The 26,439-nt window shown below is 38.3% G+C and overlaps 1 protein-coding gene across 4 annotated transcripts in view; it reads left to right on the forward strand.

The window, feature by feature from the left end:
* Positions 1–26,114, forward strand: part of LOC126291902 (uncharacterized) — a 114,899-nt gene extending 88,785 nt beyond the window's left edge. For all 4 annotated transcript variants that reach the window (XM_049985631.1, XM_049985633.1, XM_049985632.1 and 1 more), the window contains 4 exons: positions 9,203–9,311; positions 19,009–19,100; positions 23,177–23,300; positions 24,942–26,114. In XM_049985631.1, coding sequence (XP_049841588.1) covers positions 9,203–9,311; positions 19,009–19,100; positions 23,177–23,300; positions 24,942–25,053 — 437 coding nt within the window. In that variant the 3' untranslated portion in view covers positions 25,054–26,114. The remainder of the gene's footprint in view (positions 1–9,202; positions 9,312–19,008; positions 19,101–23,176; positions 23,301–24,941) is intronic.
* Positions 26,115–26,439: the final 325 nt, after the last annotated feature.

Raw genomic sequence — 26,439 nt, forward strand, 5'->3', positions numbered from 1 at the left:
TTTTGCGTAAGGGCTTTAATTTCTAACCAAGCCCATAAACACCACCACCTTTAATCGTGCCCTTGGAGGCTATGTAACAATACTGCTGCAACTGAGGTGCTATACCATTTGCTTAAGGGATTTTCAGGGGCTGCATTCTGTGGTCTCTACACTCTATCACTTGTATGAGGACATGTCTAAGTACGAAATGATGACTTTCTCCATGGTACAATGTTCAATTTATTCTGCTGTCATTTTGAAGTGGTGTTGGAGTGCGTTATCCTGGCATTAATGTCATTTCCTAATTACAGTGTGAAAGTGGTGCCAGTCAAAGTGTATAAGTAGTCCAACAACAGTTTTTGCAGGAACTGCAGACAATGTTTTCTGGTAAGACAATTACCTACAGTACCTGGAGTCAATGAGCAGAATATCAACTGTACCATGCCACAACTAAGAAATGCCTCAAAAAGGATTGCCCACAGTAGTATTGGGATTTTGAACTGCACATGTATTAGACATGCTGTTGTCATTGATCCCATCATGCATAAATGTTGATTTACCAGTTAACAGAACTTGTGCTGTCACAGTCATTTCAGCTACCCACTCACCTGCCAACTATTTTTTACTTAATGGTGCTGCCCACACTCATTGTGATGCAAACCCTGTTTGTGTGCTACATGCCACATGTATACATAGCATATATCAAATTGCACAAAAATTTGGCTAGAGTGTAATAGAGACACCCTCCCTCCCTCCCCCCATCCCTCCCTCTGGAATCTTGGTTGTGACGACAGACTCATGTTGAAAAGCAACAAAAGTAAATCTGAATGTGAAAGAGAGGTTCTGATAAGACAGGGATCTTTAGCATGGCTGGATATATACATTTGTGCCATGTTTAATACTGGTCATTGTAAAAATTAAAACTGCAAAGTAAAACTCAGGAAAATTTGTCAGATGACAGAGAAGACTTTAAAAAGTATTTTCTACATTCACACCTATGTCCACATTCCCCAAACCAATAGTAAGTGCCTGGCATTAACTCTTATCAGTAATTTTTCCACTGCTACTTGGACTAAATTCCATTGAATGAAGAATGTTCTACATGCCATCACATATTCTTGGCTTTGTCAGTTTGATACAAGATGAGTGTTGGGAAGAAAACCACATACACTCACTGTATTAAAATGTTTGACGGTTGGTTTCATGTGGACTTCCACAGTCGAACACAAAAATCCTGAATTTCCATTTAAATAGCCATAGTCATATACCAATATATATTCTGCATTTGTAAATATTCTTGCTGTCACAGTCTAGGCCAACCAATAACATTACCCTTTTCAATTCAAGCAATCATTCATTTTTTTCACAAGCTGAGTGTGCATCTATTTGCAGCTGAAATTGAAGTGGCATACATGGGACCATGAATTTCTAATAGGTGAATCTCAGTTAATTTTGAGGTCAGGCTATATTGTTATATGACGGTTTCCTTTCACTCCAATCCAATCCAGCCATTGTGTTTCACAGATCATTTCACAAAGGAAAATGTTCAGGAATATGGAGAGAGTCAAGAGTTACATCAGCAACAAACAAGATAATTATAGAAATTTAATCTGTGCACTGAGTCGACAATAAAGTTCCGCTTAACATAATCTAGGAAATTAGAAGGAATAAAATGGCCAACATGAACTGTGTGTAGTGGTTGCTCATCTGAAAATGTTTCAATCCAATGTTTGGACACACAAGACTGAATTACTCTTTTCTGTAGTGAGTGATTACTTTAGCGTTGAATGAGGGTAAAGAGTTGTTTGAAGCAGAGTGTTACAAAGAAATTATTAGAATTACAGGGCTACCGTTTGTGTGTTTGTTTAGCAGCACTGCTGAACTTGCAGTATACTAGTGTATTAAGGAGAAACAGACATATGACAAGAACTGATATCTGACAAGAATTGAGAATATGGAAGATTGATGTTGTTGTTGTTGTTGTTGTTGTTGTGGTTTGATGCAGCTCTCCATGCTACTCTATCCTGTGCAAGCCTCTTCATCTCCCAGTACCTACTGCAACCTATAGCCTTCTGAATCTGCTTAGTGTATTCATCTCTTGGTTTCTCTCTACGATTTTTACCCTCACTGCTGCCCTCCAATACTGAACTGGTGATCCCTTGATGCCTCAGAACATGTCCTACCATCCAATCCCTTCTTCAGGTCAAGTTGTGCCACAAACTCCTCTTCACCCCAATTCTATTCAATACCTCCTCATTAGTTACGTGATCTACCCATGTAATTTTCAGTATTCTTCTGTAGCACCACATTTCGAAAGCTTCTATTCTCTTCTTGTCTAAACTATTTATCGTCCACGTTTCACTGCCATACATGACTACACTCCATACAAATACTTTCAGAAACGACTTTCTGACACTTAAATCTATACTTGATGTTAACAAATTTCTCTTCTTCAGAAACACTTTTGTTGCCATTGCCAGTCTACATTTTATATCCTCTCCACTTCGACCATCATAAGTTATTTTGCTCCCCAAATATCAAAACTCCTTTAGTACTTTAAGTGTCTCATTTCCTAATCTAATTCCCTCAGCATCACCCGCCTTAATTCGACTACATTCCATTATCCTTGTTTTGATTTTGTAGGTGTTCATCTTATACCCTCCTTTCAAGACACTGTCCATTCCATTCAACTGCTCTGCCAAGTCCTGATTTAGATGGAAGATAAATGTGAAACAAACAAGTCATGTAAACTTGGGCTTAGTTCTTGGCAGTGTGTGCAATACAAATGTTTGATAATGATAGCCTTTGCAATTTTGGCATCTGGAATAGGCATATTGAATGTTTACACCATTTTCATAAAATTTTAGTGTGCATTTTCTCATTTGATGTTCTGTAGGCTGGAGCTCTTTACGAGTATAGCTCTTCTTGGGTGACGTGATGCTATATGTATTTACACATGCAGACTATCCTGACAAGATGTTTGTGTGGAATGTATTTCTTTTTGCAGTAGAAATATGTTTCTGTTCAGTTATCTCATAGGCTGTTACTTTTATGATGAATATCCCATAGAATAGTGTTATGCATATCTTATGACCTGTTGTATGGAACTGGTTCTTGTTATATAGTACCCATGGATGTGACACAGTGTTTAGGACATTGGAATTGCATTCAAGATAATGAAGAATCAAATCCTCATATGCTTATCCAGTTTTAGGTTTTATACAGTCTCTTTAAATTTCTTAAAGAAAATGCAAGATGGTTTCTTTGAAAAGAACATGGCTGATGTTGATTCTCATCCTTCCACAATCCAAGCATGAGTGCTATCCCAAAAGACCTTCTTGTTGACAGAACATGAAACCCAAACTTCCTCCCTTCTTCCTAGTGTCCATTTCATACTGAATCTATGGAACAAACAGCAATTAAATGAGTCTGGGAACATTATTCGTTAACTTGAATATGGATTGAGGAATAACTCTAGAAGCATTTCTTCAAAACTTGATGTTCTACACTGAGAAGTGACATGCTGTATATTAGGATAGTGAAATGTTCCCACTGAAATGGGAATGGTACATTAATCCTCTTCTCTTCTCCTACTGTGACCTTATTGTATCCTATCCCAAACTATGGGTGACAATTCCCTGATTTCCTGGGCATAGTTTTTTTTGTTATTGTAGTTTTTAGATCAAAGATTGGTTTGATACAGCTTTCCATGCTACTCTATCTTGTGCAAGCCTCTTCATCTCCAAATAATTACGGCAACTTAGATCCTTCTGAATCTGCTCACTGTATTCATCTCTTTGTCTCCCTCTACAACTTTTACCCCCACACTTCCTTCCAATAGTAAATTGGTGATTCCTTGATGTCTCAGAATGAGACCTATCAATCAATCCCATCTTCCAGTCAGATTATGTCACAAATTTCTTTTCTTCCCAGTTTTATACAGTATCTCCTCAGTAGTATGTGAGCTACCCATCTGACCTTCAGCATGCACCACATTTCACATACTTCTATTCTCTTCTGGCCTAAACTGTTCATCATTCAACTTTTCACTTCCATGCAGATGCTTTCAGAAAAGACTTCATAACACCTAAATCTACATTTGATGTTTAAAAATTTCTTTTCTTCAAAATTGCTTTTCTTGCCATTGCCAGTCTACATTTTATATCCTCTCTAATTTGTAGGTTGACCATTGTCAGATATTCTGCTGCCAAAATAACAAAACTCATCCACTACAAGTGTCTCATTTCCTTATTTAGGTCTCTCGGCATTGCCTGGTTTAAGTAGACTGCATTCCAGTATCATTGGTTTTCTTTTGTTGATGTTCATCTTATGTCATCCTTTCAAGATACTGTGCGTTCTGTTTAATGGCTGTTCCAAGTGTCTTTCTGTCTGACAGAATTACAATAACATTGGCAAACCTCAAAGTTTATATTTCTTCTCCCTGAGCTTTAATTCCTACTCCAAAATTTTCTTTGGTTTCCTTTAGTGCTTGTTCATTATACAGAATGAATAACATTGGCGAAACAGTACAATCCTGTCTCACTCCCTTCTCAGTCACTGATTCCCTTTGTACCCCTCAACTCTTATGCCATCTGGTTGCTGTATAAATCGTAAATAGACTTTCACTCCTTGTACTTCACTCCTGCTACCTTCATAATTTTAAAGATGGTATTCCAGTCAACATTGTCAAAAATTGTCTCTAAGCCTACAAAGGCTATAAACGTAAGTTGGTCTTTCCTTAACCTATCTTCTAAAATAAATTATAGGGCCAGTGTTGCTTTTCATGGTAAGTAAAGGAAAGCCTGTGGTGGAAGCCTTTGATCGCCCAATTGGCCTGACTGTAGAGAGAGTGGAGTGCAGCTTTCTGTTTGGTGCAGCAGTGGGAGGAGGAAAGTGACAGGTTCCTTGTACTGGACCCCTTTTACACCCAGGAAAGATCCCCTGTACCCATTCTGACAGAAGGTTGAGTGTATCTGGGGCCATCCTAGAGGGACAGGAACGAGGAAAAATACCCACTCCAACCCGGATTGTACACAGGACCTCTAAGGCTGGGGCCTTGTGCTCTGTCTGCTTGACCAGCACAGTGACTTTGCTTGTAATAGTATGGCATAGTTGGTATTGAAGAATGATGTGGATAATGAAGGCTGTCGAGCAGTTAGTTATGGGTAGCAAACTATTTGTTTATTATGTCATTTGTTACGTAACCACCAATAAATGAAAACACATCATGACTGAAAAAAAATTTTATGCCGCAACTTTCAATTAATTCTTTCACATGGTAACTTCCTTCCAGCTGAAAATCCTGACAGGAATAAACAATCCCATATCAAACATGCTATCTGGAACAGTAAATAACATTGATGTGCCAACCTCTCACAAATGCTGTTGACCAACTGTAGTTACCAAATGACTCAAATCTTACACCTGACATAAACAACAATTACAAAATCTTCTTAAAATCATGTGGTAGATTGTTCATAAAACACAGTATGATCAAATCATCTTGAAGTTATATGGCACAGGTTTCATAAGAGACATTTTGTAGTAAATAACAACTGCAGGCTGCTAAAAATCTTACACCTAGTGTGAGGGAACTAAACACCATTATTTTGTTCCATCCAAAAATATCAAAAAAGCTTCTATTAATGTAAATGATTTTCATTTGGTATGTTCCTCCATCTTCAAGGTTTTCAAAAGGTTTCCCTAGGTCATTAGATAAATACTGGAATTGTAAATCCCCTCCCTAATAAGAGTCCCGGTTGGGATTCCCCCTATACCACTCTCGGCCTGGTAGGATAGTTGTCTGAAAATGACATGTCCCACAACAGTTCCCCCTGCTCTCATGAGATGGGCAAAAAAAGTTCATTCCAACATCAGTTTGTGTTTACTGCTGTTACCAGGCCTCGTAGGGTATGCAATGTGGTTGAACAAAGTCAGACGTTAAGTGATTACTGTGAAGAACATAGAAATGGTGCGTACTAGTGTGAGAAAGCGTTATCTGCACCCAACAGAGGGTGAAAACGTCCTCATGTGAGTCTCCTTTTGGTTGGCTGGTTGAATTATGCAGCATGTGCATTTGTGGGGGATTCACATGTGACAGTGGCCTGATGCTGGACTCCAAAGGAATGTGGGGGCAGGCATACTCATCTTCAAGGTTACGGTCAACCACATCTGACCGCCGAAAGGGAGGGTCACGGTGTTGTGCACCAAACATACTGTAACCCCTTCACATCTGCAAGTATTGCAGGGGCCCTGGTAGAAATCCCATTCTTCCATTATTTTGTAGAGGCATAGCAGTGTTATCACAGTTACTTGGCATTCTCTCTTTTTTTAGGGTGGAGGTGATACATACTCTTGTAATGATCCTATAATTTTTTGCAATTTGTTAAATATTAAGTTCTTTCTTTCCTGTGGCTGTATGTAACCCCATGTACCAATAGTCATGCAGCTGAATATAGTCTTTGCCTGTTGACAATATATCATGATTTATCATTGTCATTTTGTTGCAGATAAACACCAAAACCTGCAAAGAGTTTTTATTTTTAATATTCTGCAAAATAGTATCACCTTTGAGGTCATCATAGTGCAGAACTTTTAAGCTTTTTCATGGCAAACACCACATGTCTCTAATTTTAAAATGTGACTCACGTTTATTTCTCACTGTAATCATTTGTCAGTGCAGTCATAGATCACAAAATAAAATTTAGATGTGTTGTAATCACCATGAAAAATTTAAATGTTCTCCCAGATGATGGCTACAAGGTTCAAACTACTTGTAGAATAATAGTAATGAAAACTTTTAGCAGCATTTGGTGGTTATTTATAACAAAATGTCTTTTATAAAAGCTGTGACACACAATTTTAAGAAGAGTTTGTTACAATGTCTTTTATGGATGTTATACCAAGTAGTGCAGACTGAGATTTAGGACTATTTTACTTCCGGGGCAGTGTTGTCCATTGTTCCAGTCAAAAATGTGTGTGTGTGTGTGTGTGTATGTGTGATATTTAGTAGTAGCATCTAAGGAGTTTAGAATGTTAGACTGATACTACCAAATGAAAATTGTAAGGCTAGTTATGTGTTGTGATAGCTCAGTTTTCAACAACGTTGTCTGTGGATGCAAGAGTCAGTGTTTGAATCCCAGAATCCCATTTCACAGTTCAGTTCTCATTACAGTGACCCAAAGCTTCCACTCATTTTTCTGTGATCGTGATATGGTAAGCTTTTTCAGAACCTTTCTTAAACCATTTTCTGTACAGAATACATTCCATTCAGTTCCTACTCCATCTGAACAATGGAAAATTCAGGGTGGAAAAACAATATGAATTAGATTGCTACTTACCACACAGAGCAGACACTGAGTGGCAGATTGTCAGATTTGAAAGAAGTCTATTAGTAAATATCAGCTTTCAGACAAAGTCCTCCATTAGATGAGATACAAATAAAAAAAAATTCACACATGCACAACCCACACACGCATAGACACTATTAATTGATATGTGTCCGTCCGTCCTACAGTCACGTATTAGATGGTTGCATTGCTAAGTGGACATTAAACAGTGAGAAATAAATGAAACTAGTATGATACTCCCCTAATATGTACAGTGCTGCTACAAAAAGTAATTCAGGGGTCAAGAAAATCCAAGCTTAAAATTTTTTCTGCTGTATACTTGCTTTTTTAGAGTAAATGAGGCACTTTAAAATAATTGTTGGCATTCAAATACTTGTTACTAACAGACAAAATGCAATAAGTAATTTAGAGAATCGATTTGAGTACTGGCATGGTCTTTCAGTTGTTCTGTGTGAGCAGTAACAAAGTTGAAAATGTTACTTGGTTTGTAAGGATGTAGATAGTAGGTGATAACTTGTTTCTTACAATGCATCATAGTTTTCCAAGACAAAAAGGATAACATAAATTTCACGCTTCCTGGCAGAATATAATATGACAAATGCCAACAGTATGTGCCACTGCACGAAGTCTGCAGCCATTCCACCTGACTAGAAGTCAAACAACTTGCAGCACTTCAGTTTTTATGATACAGACATGCCGCTAAATGTAACACCAGCAAACCGAATTGAAATGTTTGACATTTCATTGACGGAATCCCAACTGTTGTGACATTAACGCCCTCATTTCTTGTTTGTAGACTCAAAGGCTTGCCATCACACTGATATTAGAAACTGTTTAAAACTTCCAAACCAACACAGGGCACATTTCAAAGCAGTTCTGTATTTTCTACTGTGGCAAAAGGGGATGTGCTAGGAACTGAACTAGAAGAGTGCACTGTAAATATTACACAGCCAATGCATGGTTCAGACATTTGTTTAGGCAGTTTTAATGTTCATATTATGTGTTTATCTTTCTTACAGTGTGTAGACCAGTTTAAATTGTAGATTTATGCTACAGTGATCTGAATTTCATTGCTCAGCATGTTTCCCATAATCTTTTGTGTGAGTATTTTATTTTGTGTGTGACAAGTGTGGGCTCCACTTTTGTAAAATGAAAATAAAAGTAATGTAAATCCTTCTAAAGTGAGTCAGCAAAAACTGAAAGCTAGTATAAGATTCAGCTATAGGAATTGTGATTGATCAAATGAATACATGCTGACTGCAACAACTAAGGTTTTAGGGCCATTAATATTAGCTTTCTAGGCAAATGTATTGATCTGTAACTCTACATTATGTGATGAGGGAACAAAACACCATTATTTTGTTCCACCTAAAAATATTAAAAAAACTTCTGTTGATGTAAATGATCTTCATTTGGCATGTTCCTCCATGTGTTTGAATAACACAGCTCATTTTAGTGTAGTTGGGTGTTTTTAACTGAATGTTTGATGTTAGCTCCCGTGCACTGTGTTTCACGGGGGGGAAAAAAAAAAAAAAAAAAAAAAAAAATAGAATGTGCTTCTCGTAAAAATGACCTTGTGTGTTGCACAAGAAACAGAATTCCATAAGACAATGGATATTCAGTACCTTTATCTGCAAAATATATTTCACTGATTATTACACTCTACATGGTTATGCTGGAATTGCTCTCCTCTTATGTGCATTCTGCATGGATGTGCTAATTGTAAAAACATGAGGTTTCAGTGTTTGTGATATGATTTATTTTAAATGACTGCATGAGAAAGAGTTAACATCAGAAGATGATAGACACAAACAAAATATTTTAAATGCATTACATGTTTTTTTTCTTTTAAAGTTATATGTTCTTTTTTGCAGTAAGAAGCTACGGTGAGACATGTTTCTTTGACGTGCAGTGCAATGATCACCGCATGGTGTGTGAGCCAGACAGCACCAACGCGTCAGTGAGAAGATGCCTCTGTGACAGGTTATTCCCACATTACTGTAGCATAGGCAGTGTGTTCATTTTTCTGTTCAAGTCAGATTTTAAGTGAATTAGCATTTCAATACTAAATGTTTTGTGGTGTCTCTTGTTTCACAGCTATAGCCATCTACATTAAATCTTTGCACATGCTCTGCAAGCCATTGTATATGGTGCATGGTGGAGGGTATCTTGTGCTACTACTAGTCATTTCCTTTCCTACTCCACATGCAAAAAGAGCAAGGAAAAAGTGACTATCTATATGCCTCAGTACGAGCCCTAATTTCTCTTATCTTATCTTTGTAGTCTTTACACAAAATGACTGTGTCAAACAGTGCAGTCTTTATGCTGTATTCAAACATTATGGGATTGTTTTCCTACTCATGTGTTTTAAGTTACTTTTTCTACATATAGAGCAAGCTGCCATCTGTCACACCAGCTAGAAATTTTGTCTAATTTATCTTGTTTCCTCCTGTAGTCACTCAACCTGTACAACACAGCATCATCAGCAAACAGCTGCAATTTGCTACTGGCTCTACCTGTCAGATTATATACATAAATAAGAGCAGTCATTTCAAGCTTCCCTGAAGCATTCCTGACGATACCCTTGTCTCTTATGAACACTTGCCACCAAGGACAATGTACTGGGTTTTATTACTTAAGAAGTCCGCCTTCTAAAATTACATGCTCTATTGAGTGACATCATTATGACCCTCTGTTAGTCTTTAGAATAAGTACAATTGGAAATTTCAGGATTATTATTAATGTTCATAAATATGAGACACAAAGTTTCACAGGGAAATACACAGAATAGCTCTACGTAAGGAAAGTGTGCTACATCTACCATAACTTTTATTCCATGCTTTGCTTCAAAGACTTGAGCAGATTTCAGGTTTATACAAGTTCAAAAAAGAACCTGACCACAGGCTGATAGTCAACAATTTCTGTGGAAATGATGAAATTATGAAGCATCTGTATTAAATTGAATACATTACATGAAATTTCTACATTAATTCAACAGTGACATATGATAGCATGGTCTCAGTAATAGTGCAGTGTGTTCCATGACAGTAGCATACAATATGATCAAGAGACAATTTACAAAATTTACAACAGAATAGAGATACAAGCTTCCACAAACAGTTAACACAATATATGAAAAATTGTAAGCAGGTATTCATGTTTAATTAAACTGTTTATTTGTGTATATTTAATTGATGTACACATTCAGATAACATTCACATAATGCATATTGTCTACAGATGGATAAATAAATAAAAAGAAGTAAGAACATGATTTAGTTTCTCATGAAGGATCGTTAGAGCTAGAGCACTAGACTGAACTGGACATGAACAGGGAAGGAAATTGGCCATGTCCTTTCTCTGGTATTCCCACTTGAGAAGTTCGAAATCCCACTAGAACAACAACGACTAAGCAGTGCTCATAACATTTGTGAGCACTGCTGTTGCCACCTCAGTGCTAGGCATGGGCCATGCCCCAGATGCCAACCTATCAGCACCTGAGGTTGAGCTATACGGCTTACAGCGCAGGAGCCTGGACCTCAGTCATGTTCTGACTACACTCTTGTTGTTAATTATACACAAAATTGTTTTGTTCCTGATATTGCTATGTCTAAGGCTTTCAATTTGGTTTTTGTACCAGATTTGTCATTCTGTTGTGTTGTCTTGTTGTTCATCTATTGCTGTTGTTGTCTTACCATTGACACCCTCGGCCCATCAGCCACCATCTCCTGGCTGTGTCACGATTCTGGCTACTACACTTTCTAGGGCAGCCTTCCCACCATTTGCCTTACCTGATACAGTGAAAAAATGGAAAGCCAAAGGTGGATGGGAATTTAAATCAGTCTCACTCCTCCAGAATGTGAATTGAACCCCCTTTACTACTGTGTCACCTTGTACACAGTGATGAATATTAAAAGAAGAACTGCACTGACATACAAGATTTTAGAAGTGAAAACCAGCTTGATATACAAACAATGAAAAAACATTCCCAAGACGTTAGCATAGAACATTTTAAACTATGAGTGAATTGTATATCTTTAGAAAACAGGAAGGACATCTAGCCATAAATAATGCTAAGTCGAAACTGAGTGAGTGGTCGTTAACTGTAGGTGCCAAACATGTAGGCATAATGTGAAAGAATGTAATATACATCTAACTTTTGAAAGTTTTTCACAGTGAAAGATAGATAATAGTCCAGACAGCATGCAGTATTACTGCACTAATGTTCAAGTGGATCTACTTTGTGGGACTTTCTCTCTCTCTAAATATATTCAAACAGTCATTCATTCATGATGCTTAGGTGCTTACAGACATTAATACCAAAATGGTAGACTGCAACATCATCTCAAGGCTGCAACTGTCTTTTTATTTATTTACACGTCAAGTTTTGTAGGAACAACCTGAGGAGCAAATGTCCAAGGTCATGGAACAACATAAAAGTAATAACAGATAAAAATAAAATACTTATGAACCCAAAAAAAGTCAAACCATAAGTTTACTTAAATGTAATCAACAATACAACAAGAATCAACTTACTTTTTTCAAGGAACTCCTTGACAGAATAGAGGGAGTGACTCATGAGGAAACTCTTCAGTTTCAGCTTGAAAGCATGTGGATTACTGCTAAGATTTTTGAATTCTAGTGATAGCTTATTGAAAATGGATGCAGCAGTATACCGCACACCTTTCTGCACAAGAGCTAAGGAAGTCCGATCCAAATACTCCCCCTTGCCTGTATCACAGACGAGTATTTCAGACATCAATCTCAGAAAGGCATTTGCCAAGAGAGTTGTATGATTCTCTGTAGAAACTTAAATGTTTATTTAATTCACCAGCAATGCTCAAAAAATGATTGATAAATACTGTACATCTATCTGATTTATCAGTAGCAGAAATATGTTTACTTAAAACATACTTTATATTGTTAACCTTGTGCTACTGACCAGCCACTTCCTTTACAATTGACCAAGTGTGAACAAGAGATACAATCTCGGACACTGTGGCAGCACGTTCCTAACAAACACAAAGTAATATGCACTACTGAAGTTGGATGGTAACAAATAAGGTTCTGTTACGATGAACCCACCATAGGTTGTGGCTGGATAGCTTAGTTGGTAAGAACATTTCCCACAAACAGCAAAGTTGTGGGTTTGAGTCTCACCCCACAACACATTTTGAGTGTGTGAGGAAGTTTAAGAACAGTACACACATCCTTTCACACTGAGAGATTCATTTGAGGCTCTGTTATTTGATTTGTAGAATTCCAGTAAACAAGCTTGTAGAGAATTATCAAATGTGGTCACTTGGACCTTTGGAGGAGACTAATGACCTCCATAACTATGTCTTACTTTCTTTCTTTTGCCTAACATAAGCTCTCTTTTACAGGGTCCACATTTTTGAGATTTGGCAAATTTCGTTATATTATTTAACTTTGTGGCAGGATGGCCTTTCTGATGCCAAAATCATCATGGTGACATGAGGGAGGGAAGTTTGTGTGTCTAGTCTGTCTGTGAATCATATAAACTTTGTTCTGTGTGTGACTGTATTTTAAATGTTTGCATACCATATGCTCTGAGGTGGAATTTGGGAACCAGCCTGCCATTTGCCTAAAAGAGTGTGGGAAACTGCTTAAAAGTTGCACTTCTGCTGGCTGGTATATCAGTCCACAGTTGTGGATCTGTCGCAAAAGTTTGATGCGGGTGTAGCTCGCCTTCCTGTCTCACAAGGCAGCGTGCTGTATGCTACACAGTACAAATAGGCTTCGCCTGAGTGTCTACATAAACTAAATATTCCACAGTCTTTGTTACATTTTGATTTATTTAAACAGATTTACGATTTTGGATTACAGCCATCATTATATCTTAAAAAGACCAGCGACACACTGTTGTAAACGAAGGCATGCATATTGTCCACTGTTGCTCTTTTTTATGGCTGTAAACATGATTTTGATAATATCTTTAAATAAATCAAAATTAGATCAAGAAAGTGAATTCTTCAATTTATTTGACCAGGAACTGTTGGTAGAGATCTGAAGCAAACATGATGTATGGTTTTTCTGACATTAAACATGAATTTGCAACAATTAAAAACAAGCATCACAGTTGAAAGACACCTTATATGTGAACAGTATAAACTGTAAGAAGCATGGAACCGCAAATTGCACTGGATAATCCTTTGACAGAATTCTGAGTTCAAAATCATTTGGTCCCATTGCGTCCACACATTGCAGGATAATTGCTGCCCTCCTACTGTATCAGACATGATCCAGGATTTGGTTCTGTAGGGGAGGTGGGTTCCTATTTTCAATGTGGCACAATTGCCTAAGATCTTAAAAATAATAGCATTAAAATATATAAAGTGATGAGCCTGGATAACTGCATGCATTAGTATACTGCACGCACTAGTATGCCACTTCTTCTGGAAATCTGGGAGGTGTGCTGGCCCCGGATCAAATCCACCCATCACATTAATGATAAGAACCAGTGTGCTAGCCAGCCTGGATGTGGTTTTAGGCAGTTTTCCTCATCCAGTTAGGTGAATGCCCCTCAGTGAATACCACCTCCATTACACGATTTGCAAACATTTTGAAAACAGTCTCGGACTTCCACATGGGATAACATTAGAATCAGATAAATGTGGTACACACATTCCATCCCAGGGAGGAAGGGGTGGCAACAGGAAGTGAATCTGGCCACCCTCCACCACCAATATGCCAAATCTAGAATAACGTGCCTACCTCATGTTGATTTATCATATGTGCAGGAAAAAGAAAAAGAAGAAGATTAAAATATCTAAAATACTTGCATATAATAATAAAATGTTTGCTTACAATAAAATATATAATTTTTTAATATAACAATAAAATTTTGTTTACATCAGTGCTTGGTACATCATTTTAGAATAACATCCAAAAAATTGGAGCTCAGAGAAATATAGCATTTAAAAAACAGTCATCCAAAAATTTGACACGTACTTGTATCTTGCAGTTAGTTTAAGAACTATAGTAACAACAACCTCTCACAACACTGGCAACACCAAAATTTATACACTATAAAGTTTTATATCCCCCCCATGAACCATGGACCTTGCCGTTGGTGGGGAGGCTTGCGTGCCTCAGCGATACAGATGGCCGTACCGTAGGTGCAACCACAACGGAGGGGTATCTGTTGAGAGGCCAGACAAACGTGTGGTTCCTGAAGAGGGGCAGCAGCCTTTTCAGTAGTTGCAGGGGCAACAGTCCGGATGATTGACTGATCTGGCCTTGCAACATTAACCAAAACGGCCTTGCTGTGCTGGTACTGCGAACGGCTGAAAGCAAGGGGAAACTACAGCCGTAATTTTTCCCGAGGACATGCAGCTTTACTGTATGATTAAATGATGATGGCATCCTCTTGGGTAAAATATTCCGGAGGTAAAATAGTCCCCCATTCGGATCTCCGGGCGGGGACTACTCAGGAGGATGTCGTTATCAGGAGAAAGAAAACTGGCGTTCTACGGATCGGAGCGTGGAATGTCAGATCCCTTAATCGGGCAGGTAGGTTAGAAAATTTAAAAAGGGAAATGGATAGGTTAAAGTTAGATATAGTGGGAATTAGTGAAGTTCGGTGGCAGGAGGAACAAGACTTCTGGTCAGGTGACTACAGGGTTATAAACACAAAATCAAATAGGGGTAATGCAGGAGTACGTTTAATAATGAATAGGAAAATAGGAATGCGGGTAAGCTACTACAAACAGCATAGTGAACGCATTATTGTGGCCAAGATAGATACGAAGCCCACACCTACTACAGTAGTACAAGTTTATATGCCAACTAGCTCTGCAGATGATGAAGAAATTGAAGAAATGTACGATGAAATAAATGAAATTATTCAGATAGTGAATGGAGACGAAAATTTAATAGTAATGGGTGACTGGAATTCGAGTGTAGGAAAAGGGAGAGAAGGAAACATAGTAGGTGAATATGGATTGGGGCTAAGAAATGAAAGAGGAAGCCGCCTAGTAGAATTTTGCACAGAGCACAACTTAATCATAGCTAACACTTGGTTTAAGAATCATGAAAGAAGGTTGTATACGTGGAAGAACCCTGGAGATACCAAAAGGTATCAGATAGATTATATAATGGTAAGACAGAGATTTAGGAACCAGGTTTTAAGTTGTAAGACATTTCCAGGGGCAGATGTGGACTCCGACCACAATCTATTGGTTATGACCTGTAGATTAAAACTGAAGAAACTGCAAAAATGTGGGAAATTAAGGAGATGGGACCTGGATAAACTGAAAGAACCAGAGGTTGTACAGAGTTTCAGGGAGAGCATAAGGGAACAATTGACAGGAATAGGGGAAAGAAATACAGTAGAAGAAGAATGGGTAGCTCTGAGGGATGTAGTAGTGAAGGCAGCAGAGGATAAAGTAGGTACAAAGACGAGGGCTGCTAGAAATCCTTGGGTAACAGAAGAAATATTGAATTTAATTGATGAAAGGAGAAAATATAAAAATGCAGTAAATGAAGCAGGCAAAAAGGAATACAAACGTCTCAAAAATGAGATCGACAGGAAGTGCAAAATGGCTAAACAGGGATGGCTAGAGGACAAATGTAAGGATGTAGAAGCTTATCTCACTAGGGGTAAGATAGATACTGCCTACAGGAAAATTAAAGAGACCTTTGGAGAGAAGAGAACCACGTGTATGAATATCAAGAGCTCAGATGGCAGCCCAGTTCTAAGCAAAGAAGGGAAGGCAGAAAGGTGGAAGGAGTATATAGAAGGTTTATACAAGGGCGATGTACTTGAGGACAATATTATGGAAATGGAAGAGGATGTAGATGAAGACGAAATGGGAGATACGATACTGTGTGAAGAGTTTGACAGAGCACTGCAAGACCTGAGTCGAAACAAGGCCCCCGGAGTAGACAACATTCCATTAGAACTACTGACAGCCTTGGGAGAGCCAGTCCTGACAAAACTTTACCAGCTGGTGAGCAAGATGTATGAGACAGGCGAAATACCCTCAGACTTCAAGAAGAATATAATAATTCCAATCCCAAAGAAAGCAGGTGCTGACAGATGTGAAAATTACCGAACTATCAGTTTAATAAGCCACGGCTGCAAAATACTAACGCGAATTCTTTACAGACGAATGGAAAAACTGGTAGATGCAGACCTCGGGGAGGATCAGTTTGGATTCCGTCGAAATGTTGGAACACGTGAGGCAATACTGACCTTACGACTTATCTTAGAAGAAAGATTAAGAAAAGGCAAACCTATGTTTCTAGCATTTGTAGACTTAGAGAAAGCTTTTGACAATGTTGACTGGAATACTCTTTTTCAAATTCTAAAGGTGGCAGGGGTAAGATACAGGGAGCGAAAGGCTATTTATAATTTGTACAGAAACCAGATGGCAGTCATAAGAGTCGAGGGGCATGAAAGGGAAGCAGTGGTTGGGAAAGGAGTGAGACAGGGTTGTAGCCTCTCCCCGATGTTATTCAATCTGTATATTGAGCAAGCAGTAAAGGAAACAAAAGAAAAATTTGGAGTAGGTATTAAAATTCATGGAGACGAAGTAAAAACTTTGAGGTTCGCCGATGACATTGTAATTCTGTCAGAGACGGCAAAGGACTTGGAAGTGCAGTTGAACGGAATGGACAGTGTCTTGAAAGGAGGATATAAGATGAACGTTAACAAAAGCAAAACGAGGATAATGGAATGTAGTCAAATTAAATCGGGTGATGCTGAGGGAATTAGATTAGGAAATGAGACACTTAAAGTAGTAAAGGAGTTTTGCTATTTAGGAAGTAAAATAACTGATGATGGTCGAAGTAGAGAGGATATAAAATGTAGACTGGCAATGGCAAGGAAAGCGTTTCTGAAGAAGAGAAATTTATTAACATCGAATATAGATTTATGTATCAGGAAGTCGTTTCTGAAAGTATTTGTTTGGAGTGTAGCCATGTATGGAAGTGAAACGTGGACGATAACTAGTATGGACAAGAAGAGAATAGAAGCTTTCGAAATGTGGTGCTACAGAAGAATACTGAAGATAAGGTGGATAGATCACGTAACTAATGAGGAGGTATTGAATAGGATTGGGGAGAAGAGAAGTTTGTGGTACAACTTGACTAGAAGAAGGGATCGGTTGGTAGGACATGTTTTGAGGCATCAAGGGATCACAAATTTAGCATTGGAGGGCAGCGTGGAGGGTAAAAATCGTAGAGGGAGACCGAGAGATGAGTACACTAAGCAGATTCAGAAGGATGTAGGTTGCAGTAGGTACTGGGAGATGAAGCAGCTTGCACAGGATAGAGTAGCATGGAGAGCTGCATCAAACCAGTCTCAGGACTGAAGACAACAACAACAACAACAAAGTTTTATATACTATAAGTTTTTAACTTAGCACTATGATTACAAAAACAAGTCCAAGCACTATGCCTGTGTGAGTGCGTAAAAGAGGGATATACTGTTTTTGTCTGCTTACATTTGGGAAGACAGTTTTTCTCGTTGTGTTTAATTTTTTCCTCATGGAGGGTCCTCCCTTTCTGTCTTTCCATACTCAACTGCATATGCTTTGCTGGTTCTACCTCTAGACTCACAAACCATGTCAGATTTATTGTCGACCACAGGTATACAGTCGGCCTATGAATTTGTGCATCTGCCTGCTTGAAATGGTACATTCACATGGACAGGCCTTTGTGCAAGTTAACTGATAAGTGTTAAATGATGCTTGTAATTTCTAGAATTGCTTGCCATTTTGGAAACAGTTATGATACTTTATCTGAAAGTTACTGGTAGAATCTGATGAAAATTGATAGTACATGAAAATATAAGCAAACATATGTACTACGATTTTTTGGATGGGGTTGGGGCAGGGGAGGGGGGGGACTTAGAGAAGGGCAATGCCCCTCACTCCTTTGGGTCTGCAATTGAACAGTTTTATGAAGTGTTCCTTCACAGGCAAGTTCACAGTTACTTGCTATTTGTAAAACTTCTCCCAAATGATCCAACACCTCCTCCTAACATTCTATTGTGCAAACAGTTCTTTGTTGAAAACCTAGTTTGGCTCTCTGTGGCTTTAACAGTCAAACTTTCCTTGAGTTTCTGTCCTGGCTCTGTACATTCATTCTGATTTCCTGGCTCTTTTTCCCCACACATACGAACTGTTGACAATTGGCCAGTTTTCGGTGGTAGTGATAACAATCTGTTATTCAGTGTCCTATTAAGCCATTAGTTCTCCTTTCCACCTTACAACAAAAAGTTTTCCCTCTCTGCCTCAGTCACCTCTTGCTTTTCTCCTAGTAGTAGGAGTGGAAGTTTTATCCTTCCATGGACCACTCTTACAATATACTAGCTGTGTTATGTTTTTACAGTTTAAGGACAAAAAATATAGTTCATATATAAGGTATTTACTTACTTATAGGTCTACTTTAATAAGGACCAGTTGTTGTTGCTATGTGGTGAAAATCACAAAATGAAAAAAATAAATGGAGCCATCTGATTTCTTTTTTTTTAATAATTCATTTATGTTTAGTGCGTATGATGTTTTAATCTGGAAATAAATAAGTGTAGATTAAACATCTTTGAAGTTTGTATTTAGAATTAAGATGTAATTTAATCTTTGTTTACATAAATAGTTTAAACAAAACAAGTTCTTAAGGAAAATTACTTTAATAAAGCTGATCTCTATTTACAGAATGCACGTATGGAGCAAAGAACGCAAGGAATGCTTGATGACTTTGAACATCACTGAAATGCTTGCTTCCTTGGAACTTAGCGAGTACTCAGGTATGACATATATATATTTGAGAGAGATAGGTAGGTAGAGAGTGAGAGAGAGAGAGAGAGAGAGAGAGAGATGATGGGAGGGAATTAATGTATGGTTTGTCCTAAACTATTTGCAGAATGGTAAAAGGTTAAATAATTTGATAAATAAAATCAATGGCCTCAGTGAATGGACATAATTGAATTCTTTAAAATTCTAATCTTTTCTGTCCTATCCTTATTTTAAGCAATTCGTATTTTCATTTTAACATTGGATTATGGTTACATGTTTAGCAGAAACTCTGTGCATGGCAAGTGGGTGGTGTTGACAGCCAGTCCAGCAGTGGCTTGTGGTGAAGGTGGTGTCAGTTGAAGAGCAGACACTGGCCCCGATGCCTGGCTAGTGGTATGAGGCAATGACAGTTACTAAGCCATCGGTGAACAGTAGGGTCTCAGTATGACCCTTCAGTCTGTTGATGCTAGAAGCAGGAACATATTGCAATTAGTCTTGTTGAACAGGATGTTGATTGCTGCACTGGAAACTGGTGACTGAGTTTTTAGGACAATGTGTTCTGCTCTAGAGCACACTGCAATGCACGCCTGGCTAACTGGCGTTTCCCTACAGGGAGCATTCATCTCAGAAAGGGATGAAATATTTACAGAAATGTGTTAGGGTAGGTAATAGATACTAAACGTATTATCTCCATCACCTGGTAGATAACATAAGTTATTCTCTGAGGCTATTCATGTGCGATATAGATTTTAACTATTAACAAACTGTCAGAAAATACTAGAAGACCTCAAGATGACGTACAATTTGTGTAAAGATTGACAGCTGATCTTTTTCCATAATTGTGTGTAACATAGTTCATGCAATTAAGCAAAATGATGTGAAGATGTTCAATTGTGTCATCACAAATCAATCACTGAAATGATATAAAACCATCAAATCTTTAGGAGTACCCATCTGGAGAGATTTAAGGTGGGAGGACTGCATATATTTACTTGAAATAATCCTCGTGAAGTGGAATTTATTCATTAATCAGGTCATTTACAAATCCTTCACCTGATCACTTTTTGAATGTTGCTCATTAACCTGGGAGTCTAAGCTAGCTGGATTAGTGGGAGAGGTAGAGAAGACCTGCACGATTAATCAATTGTTTCGTTAAGTCAGTGTGTGAGCATCACAATAATGTTCAACCATCTTTATTGGAAATGCTACAAGAAAGGTTTTGAGCAACACTTAAATTTTTTACTTTTAAATTCCAATAGGCATGCTTTCCAAGGTAGACAAGAAATACATTGCTTCCTTTAGGATACACATTGCAAACTGACTGTGACAGTATATCAGAAGACTTTGGTCTTGTAAAAAAGTATAATGACAGTTGTTCTTCACTTGCCACATCCTCAACGACCATAGATACGATCCATCACACAATACACTGGACTTACAGAGTACTTGTATATTTACAGCTATATTATTAGAAACAGAGTACTTGAGTGACTTTGATGAGCTTTGGTGAAGGAACTGTGAGAAGAGATTTGAGTCATATTGTAACTTCAGATCAAAATTCTGTCATCAGATGCTTTACTGTATGGATTAACATGCAGAATATCTTGTTACAGTATCTGTATCTATTTAGGAGAAAGCTTTTTAATTTTGTTCTGCTGGTGAGTAGGCTGCAGACTAGATTGCCTCTGTATAAATGCAGCTGTGTTCAGATACGGTATGGCTTCAGGTCACAACTCGTATTTAGAGAACTCTGATGACGCAATAGTATGTTACAGAAGTCCTGCATCCTCATGTGTTATCTCTTATGCAACTGTATCGTGGTGCCATTTTTCAATTGGATAATGTTCATCCAGATGACACGTGTCTGTGTGAGTCCGTTTAATGTCGAGCTACTCTGTGGCCAGAAAGACCCCACATCTGTCCCCTGCGGAACACGCGTGTGACCAGCTCGGATGGCAACTCCGTTCCAGTGGTAGTATCCAGGATACCGAGGACTAGTTACAGTGGTTATGGGCAAGCTTGCCTCAGAAGAGTATTCAGATATAAAATACAGACAGGATGATAGCTAATGCTGCCAGCTGCAGTAGGATTTTCCACCTCGAATACACACTTGCGAGCTGCAGGGCGTCTGTGGGCAGTGGTGGGCAAGCACGTGATGTGGGCAGTCAGGCAACAGGTCTGTGTCACACCAGACTGTAACACCCTGACCTTGTGCCCACGGGCATGGCTGGTTGAGTGATGCACGTATGAGCACAGTGTGTGCAATACGGTTACCTGTCAGGCAGCCTACACTAGCCCCACCTGTGCGCAAGCGGGCTGGCGGGTGCCCCCAGCACCGATGCCACACTGGATAGTGTTGGAACAGCCTAAGCTAGAGTTTATCATCAAAACTTGAATCTGTGATGACTCTCATAGCATACCAGGCAATACGGCAACTCGTGATTCAGCATCACAGCAGCCCAACTGATTTTAAAATGATTTAGCTAAACTGTCAGCAAAGAAACAGCATCTGTCTACAAACTGTGCTCTCTTCTGCTCTCCTCCAACATTCAGAAATATCCTACGGGGTGGGACGATTCTTCTCATGTGAAAACAATGTTTGTGTTGGGTAGGAGATGGGCAGGGGGAACAGGGGGTAACAAGCAGAGGCTCATGCTACTGTTCAAAGAACTAAAAATACTAACTGTAGCCTCCCTCTATATTAAAGCCTGCCTCCTCTTCATGAAAAAGCAACCAGAGACTCTAACTTGTAGGAGTGCTGTCCACAATTATTAAATGAGGAACAGAAATTATTTATGTTTGAAATACATTAAACACATAAGTGCCAAAATAATTTTGAATAAACTGAGACAACACTGCATAATAAATTCCCCCTGACAGTGAGAGACCTGCCATACAATTGCTTTGAAGGTTATCTACAGAATCTATTAATTGACAGATGTGTTTATGAGGTAGAAGAATTGTGTAATAACACGTCACGCAAACTGTACACCTTCATAAGTGCTGTTATCAAAATCCATAACACATACACATTTAGGAATGGAACCATCACCAGTATGTGAAAGATGTTTATCCAGTATTAAAATTGAACTTCCGACAATTTAGCAGATTGTGGGAATGTAGTAATGCAACTTCTCAGAAAGCAAAATAACTGCTGGTCTGCATTTCTGTATCCTCCATACTTACTGTTGTTTTCCCACACATCTACTGATCTTGCTATTGTGAAAAATCACTGTTGACTGCGTATTCGAAGATACTTAATAAAAAAATGGAAATTCCTGAATGTAAAAATATGTAAAATAAGGGAAAGGCAACCACATACCTATAGAGCATTAGTGTGTGGAGCACAGGAACACATAATAGAAAACAGTTAACACTAACTTTCAAGCTCTTCTAATCGGATTGTGCGCATGTGCTTGCCACCCCCCCCCCCCCCCCCCCTGCACACACACACACACACACACACACACACACACACACACACACACACACACACACACACACACACACAAATGAAGCAATTATCTTCTGCTTTTATCTTATTGGTCCCTGTGGGAGTATATACTGTGGGCTGATAGATTCCAGTCTGGAAACTGATTCTTGGAATTTTCTACACAGGTTTTCATGAATTTTTTTTAAAAAATTACGTTTCTTCGATTGTCTTGCAGTTAATGTTTTGTGGTGTTTCTGTTATATTCTTTCTTGAGTGAAATGTCCTTGTGACTATTTACGATAACATTCTTTGTTGCCTTCCCTTGGTCCAACCTGGTATGGATCTGATGTACATAAGTAACTTTCCAATGAAGGTTGTTGAAGTAATATATGAGCATTCTCTTTTAAATATGAAAAACAGATTCCTAGTATAGGCTACTACCAATTAATCTAAGCCTGTTTCACCACAATCTTCCACTACACATGAACAAGCACAATTACTTCCATGTATTTCTATGACAGTACTAATCCCAGTTGTGATTGATTAACTGCAGTATTTTACAGTTAACTTAATGCCTGAAAAACATTTAAAACTGCTACTCAAGTTAAGCGATTGGAATCAGTTGGACTGAAAATTTTGTGTTCATTTTTACAGAGAAACTTTCAAAGGAGGACCAGAAGGTGTTTGTTGGTGTTGTAATAGCGGGCATCACTGTAGTTATCCTAGGTGCCATACTAACTTTCATCTGCATTTTTTATGGCTGCTGTCTTTATGAATGGTGAGTAAGCTGTGTCATGGATCAATATATGCTATACATTTCTCGTATAGTCATGTGAATAACTGAGCATGTGGCTTTTAGTAGACACTCATCCTAGTTGGTCCATTTTACAGAAAAAAATTTCTCATGGTGAGGCTCACTATAGACAGGGAGTCAGTTAGATGTATCCAATAGATTTTAGGTACTAAGAAGTTAAGGAAGTCAAACACTTTGGAGAAATCTGACTTATATTGTTTGAGAAAACATTTGTATGCACCCATACCAAAAAACCAATGTCTACAGCATCATGGCTAGGGTCATGAGTGCCCCTGCAATTATTTTGCCTCTCCCCCAAGACTTTATTTCTATTAAGAGAAGTAACACAATAACTCTGATAGTACTCCCCCCCCCGCCCCCCCCCCCCCACCCCGATACCCTAGCGACAGAGGGTCACACCCCTGGCAATCACACGCCTGGCCAGCCCTAGCTACAAAACTGGTTGTACACTTCAATTAATACTCCACTTTTCTTGTGGAAGAGGAGGATTCCTTCATACTATTTTGACAATGTATCTAGTTTACTTGGAATTAGTTGTCAGTAGAAAATGAGAACAAAATTACAGAACTATACTGTGCCTTCTTTTAAACCCATTAAAATGTGAGTGGCAGGTTTGGTATTATTGCAACATAGAAATAAACAGCCAACCACTTGTGCATAAACATTGACCTACATTTTGACACCTACTAGGGGTGTCTTCATCAGAATAAATGTTGCCAAATTTAAAATTACATTGCTAAAAAGTAGCAGTCAGAATTTGGAGCAGCTCTGCTCCTGTCAAAAGTAAAATATAATGTTCTAGCCTTTGCCACGTGTGCCCAGCTGGGAACAATGTCAGACTTTTAACATTATCAGACTTATGACAGTAGCATAGTTGCTCCAGATCCTGATTATTGCGTTTTAGCAATGTAATTTTACGATTTAGCAACATTTAACAATTGTTTTGTGTTATTCATAATTGCGTATCAATTTAAGAAATATCGCCATTTTACTAATGATAGCACCATCAGTACTTCAGAAAAAAATATGATTGGAAGACCCACACCTCTCATCAATCTCACTTTTAAATTTGTATCTTTGAAATGGCCAAGTTTCAAGATATGCTGCTAAATCAGTTTACAAAAATCGCTGAAAACATTTGTATTTACTGAAAAATGTAACTTTCACAAAATAGTTCTAATGTGAAGGAATGTTGCTACTCATTTGCCACAAGACATAGTAAGCTATGAAGAAATTCCACTGAAGGAAACTATGCCTTGAAATTTCAAACTATGGCAGACATTTCTGTTCCCTATTTTATGCTGACTAGAAATAACTGAACAGTTCAGAGATTCAGGACTGACATCATGGTTAGTTCTGTTGCTATTTTCTTTAAATTCAACCAGGAAAAGAGCGCTACTGCAATAGGCCACAGTCAGTTTCTTGCACCATTGTCATAACAGATTAAGGGTAATATTCACAGCAACACTGATACGTATAATATGTTAAAAATGCAGCGAAAATAAGAAATACATTTGAAGTACTACAGGTGGGGCTTGGGGTTACGGTGACATGTTGTGCACACATTGTTAACTGTTTATTTGAAATGAATAAATTTTGTTTCAGTGTTGACAAATGGCAGATACTGGAAACTGGTGAAGTGCCGAAACAATCAAAGTGTGGTCCTTCTTGTCCAGAATTTGTAAAATCCACAGCGCCAAAATCTGGCTTCACGTGACACATACAAAAAATAAAAGAAGAAATAACGATCCTCTCGCATTGGCATTGGAGGCCGCTCTGTGAAAATATTTTTCTGTGAAGATGTCAAGGAACGATGTTTTATATTGCCCTTTTCATGGTGTAAACTGAAAAAGATAACAGTGTGGCATGTTGTGCGAGCCTCAGAAATGTCTGCGGACTCAGTGGCTTAATACTTCCGTAATTCTAAAAAAAAAAAAAAAAAAAAAAAAAAAAAAAAAAAAAAAAAAAAAATAAAATCACAGTGCGGTGAACAATCAGATCCAAGTGAAGGAACGAATATGTTTTTTTTTATTTGTCTTAGCCATCTGTGTGAACTTGTGTACAAAAGAAACTCTCCTCGAATCGCCGGTTTGCAACGAGTTGAGAGCAATTGAACGAATCTTGCGTCGATACTGAAATCGCGCCTTGCAATCAAAAAAACAGTGAACGAGCGACCACCAAAGCTGTCATGGCTGACACGAGAGGTCAGGTGTCGTAGGGAGGAGGGGTCGGCGCGATTAATACGAGAAAAGAATTTGAAGCTCGCATGTTCAGTGCGTTTACAACGTTCGGTCCGTCGTACAATGCTGATGAGAATGCCTGCCTTCCGTACGGGAACTGTGAGTGATCGCTTCTTCTCGTCTGATTGCGTTTAGGAGAAACGTTCGCTATACCGACGAATGTTTTGCAGCGACGATGAAGTTTACGATTTTCAGTGTCCTCTTACACATACTGGTGAGTGCTAGCCAGCAAGACGATGGCCATCGACAGGACAGAAAAGCAGGGTGAGTATCTCGTTCTCAGTGCTTTTAGTTTTGCACGATCTTCTGTCACGTTCGATTGTGAGCTAGGCAAATGCTGTCATTGTAGACATGGTTAATGACATTATTCGGCGTTCATATTAATTTGTTGTCCGAGTTGCCTCTCAGCGTGCTGTACATTTATGTAGCGATTTTCTGTTTCTGTGTGTAATCAATTCTGTTGTAAAAATAGTAAAGGAAAAAAGAATAAGCAAGACTGTAAATAAAACAATTTTGGAATAAATATACATTTAATTTACATGTTCATGGTAGTATTTACAGATATATTTTACATGACTTCGATAACTGCACGAAATAAATCCATTTTGTGTTTTAAGCTGACAAATAAACAGACATATCCTTATAATTCTTTTTCTATTAACCTGGCATAATCCCTTGATCACCAAAGAAAATTTTGAATGGTAAACCATTGTTACACTCTTCGGAAACCCATGTAATGAACTGACATTTCACTGTAAATAATATTTGTTCTGTTATCATAAAACTACAGTTCTTTGGGAACAAATATATAATCGTTAGTAGAGAACTTTTGAAATACTGTAGCATCAAATACTTAGAGCTAG

Source organism: Schistocerca gregaria, chromosome 9 (assembly GCF_023897955.1).
Source record: "Schistocerca gregaria isolate iqSchGreg1 chromosome 9, iqSchGreg1.2, whole genome shotgun sequence".
Lineage (NCBI taxonomy): Eukaryota > Metazoa > Arthropoda > Insecta > Orthoptera > Acrididae > Schistocerca > Schistocerca gregaria.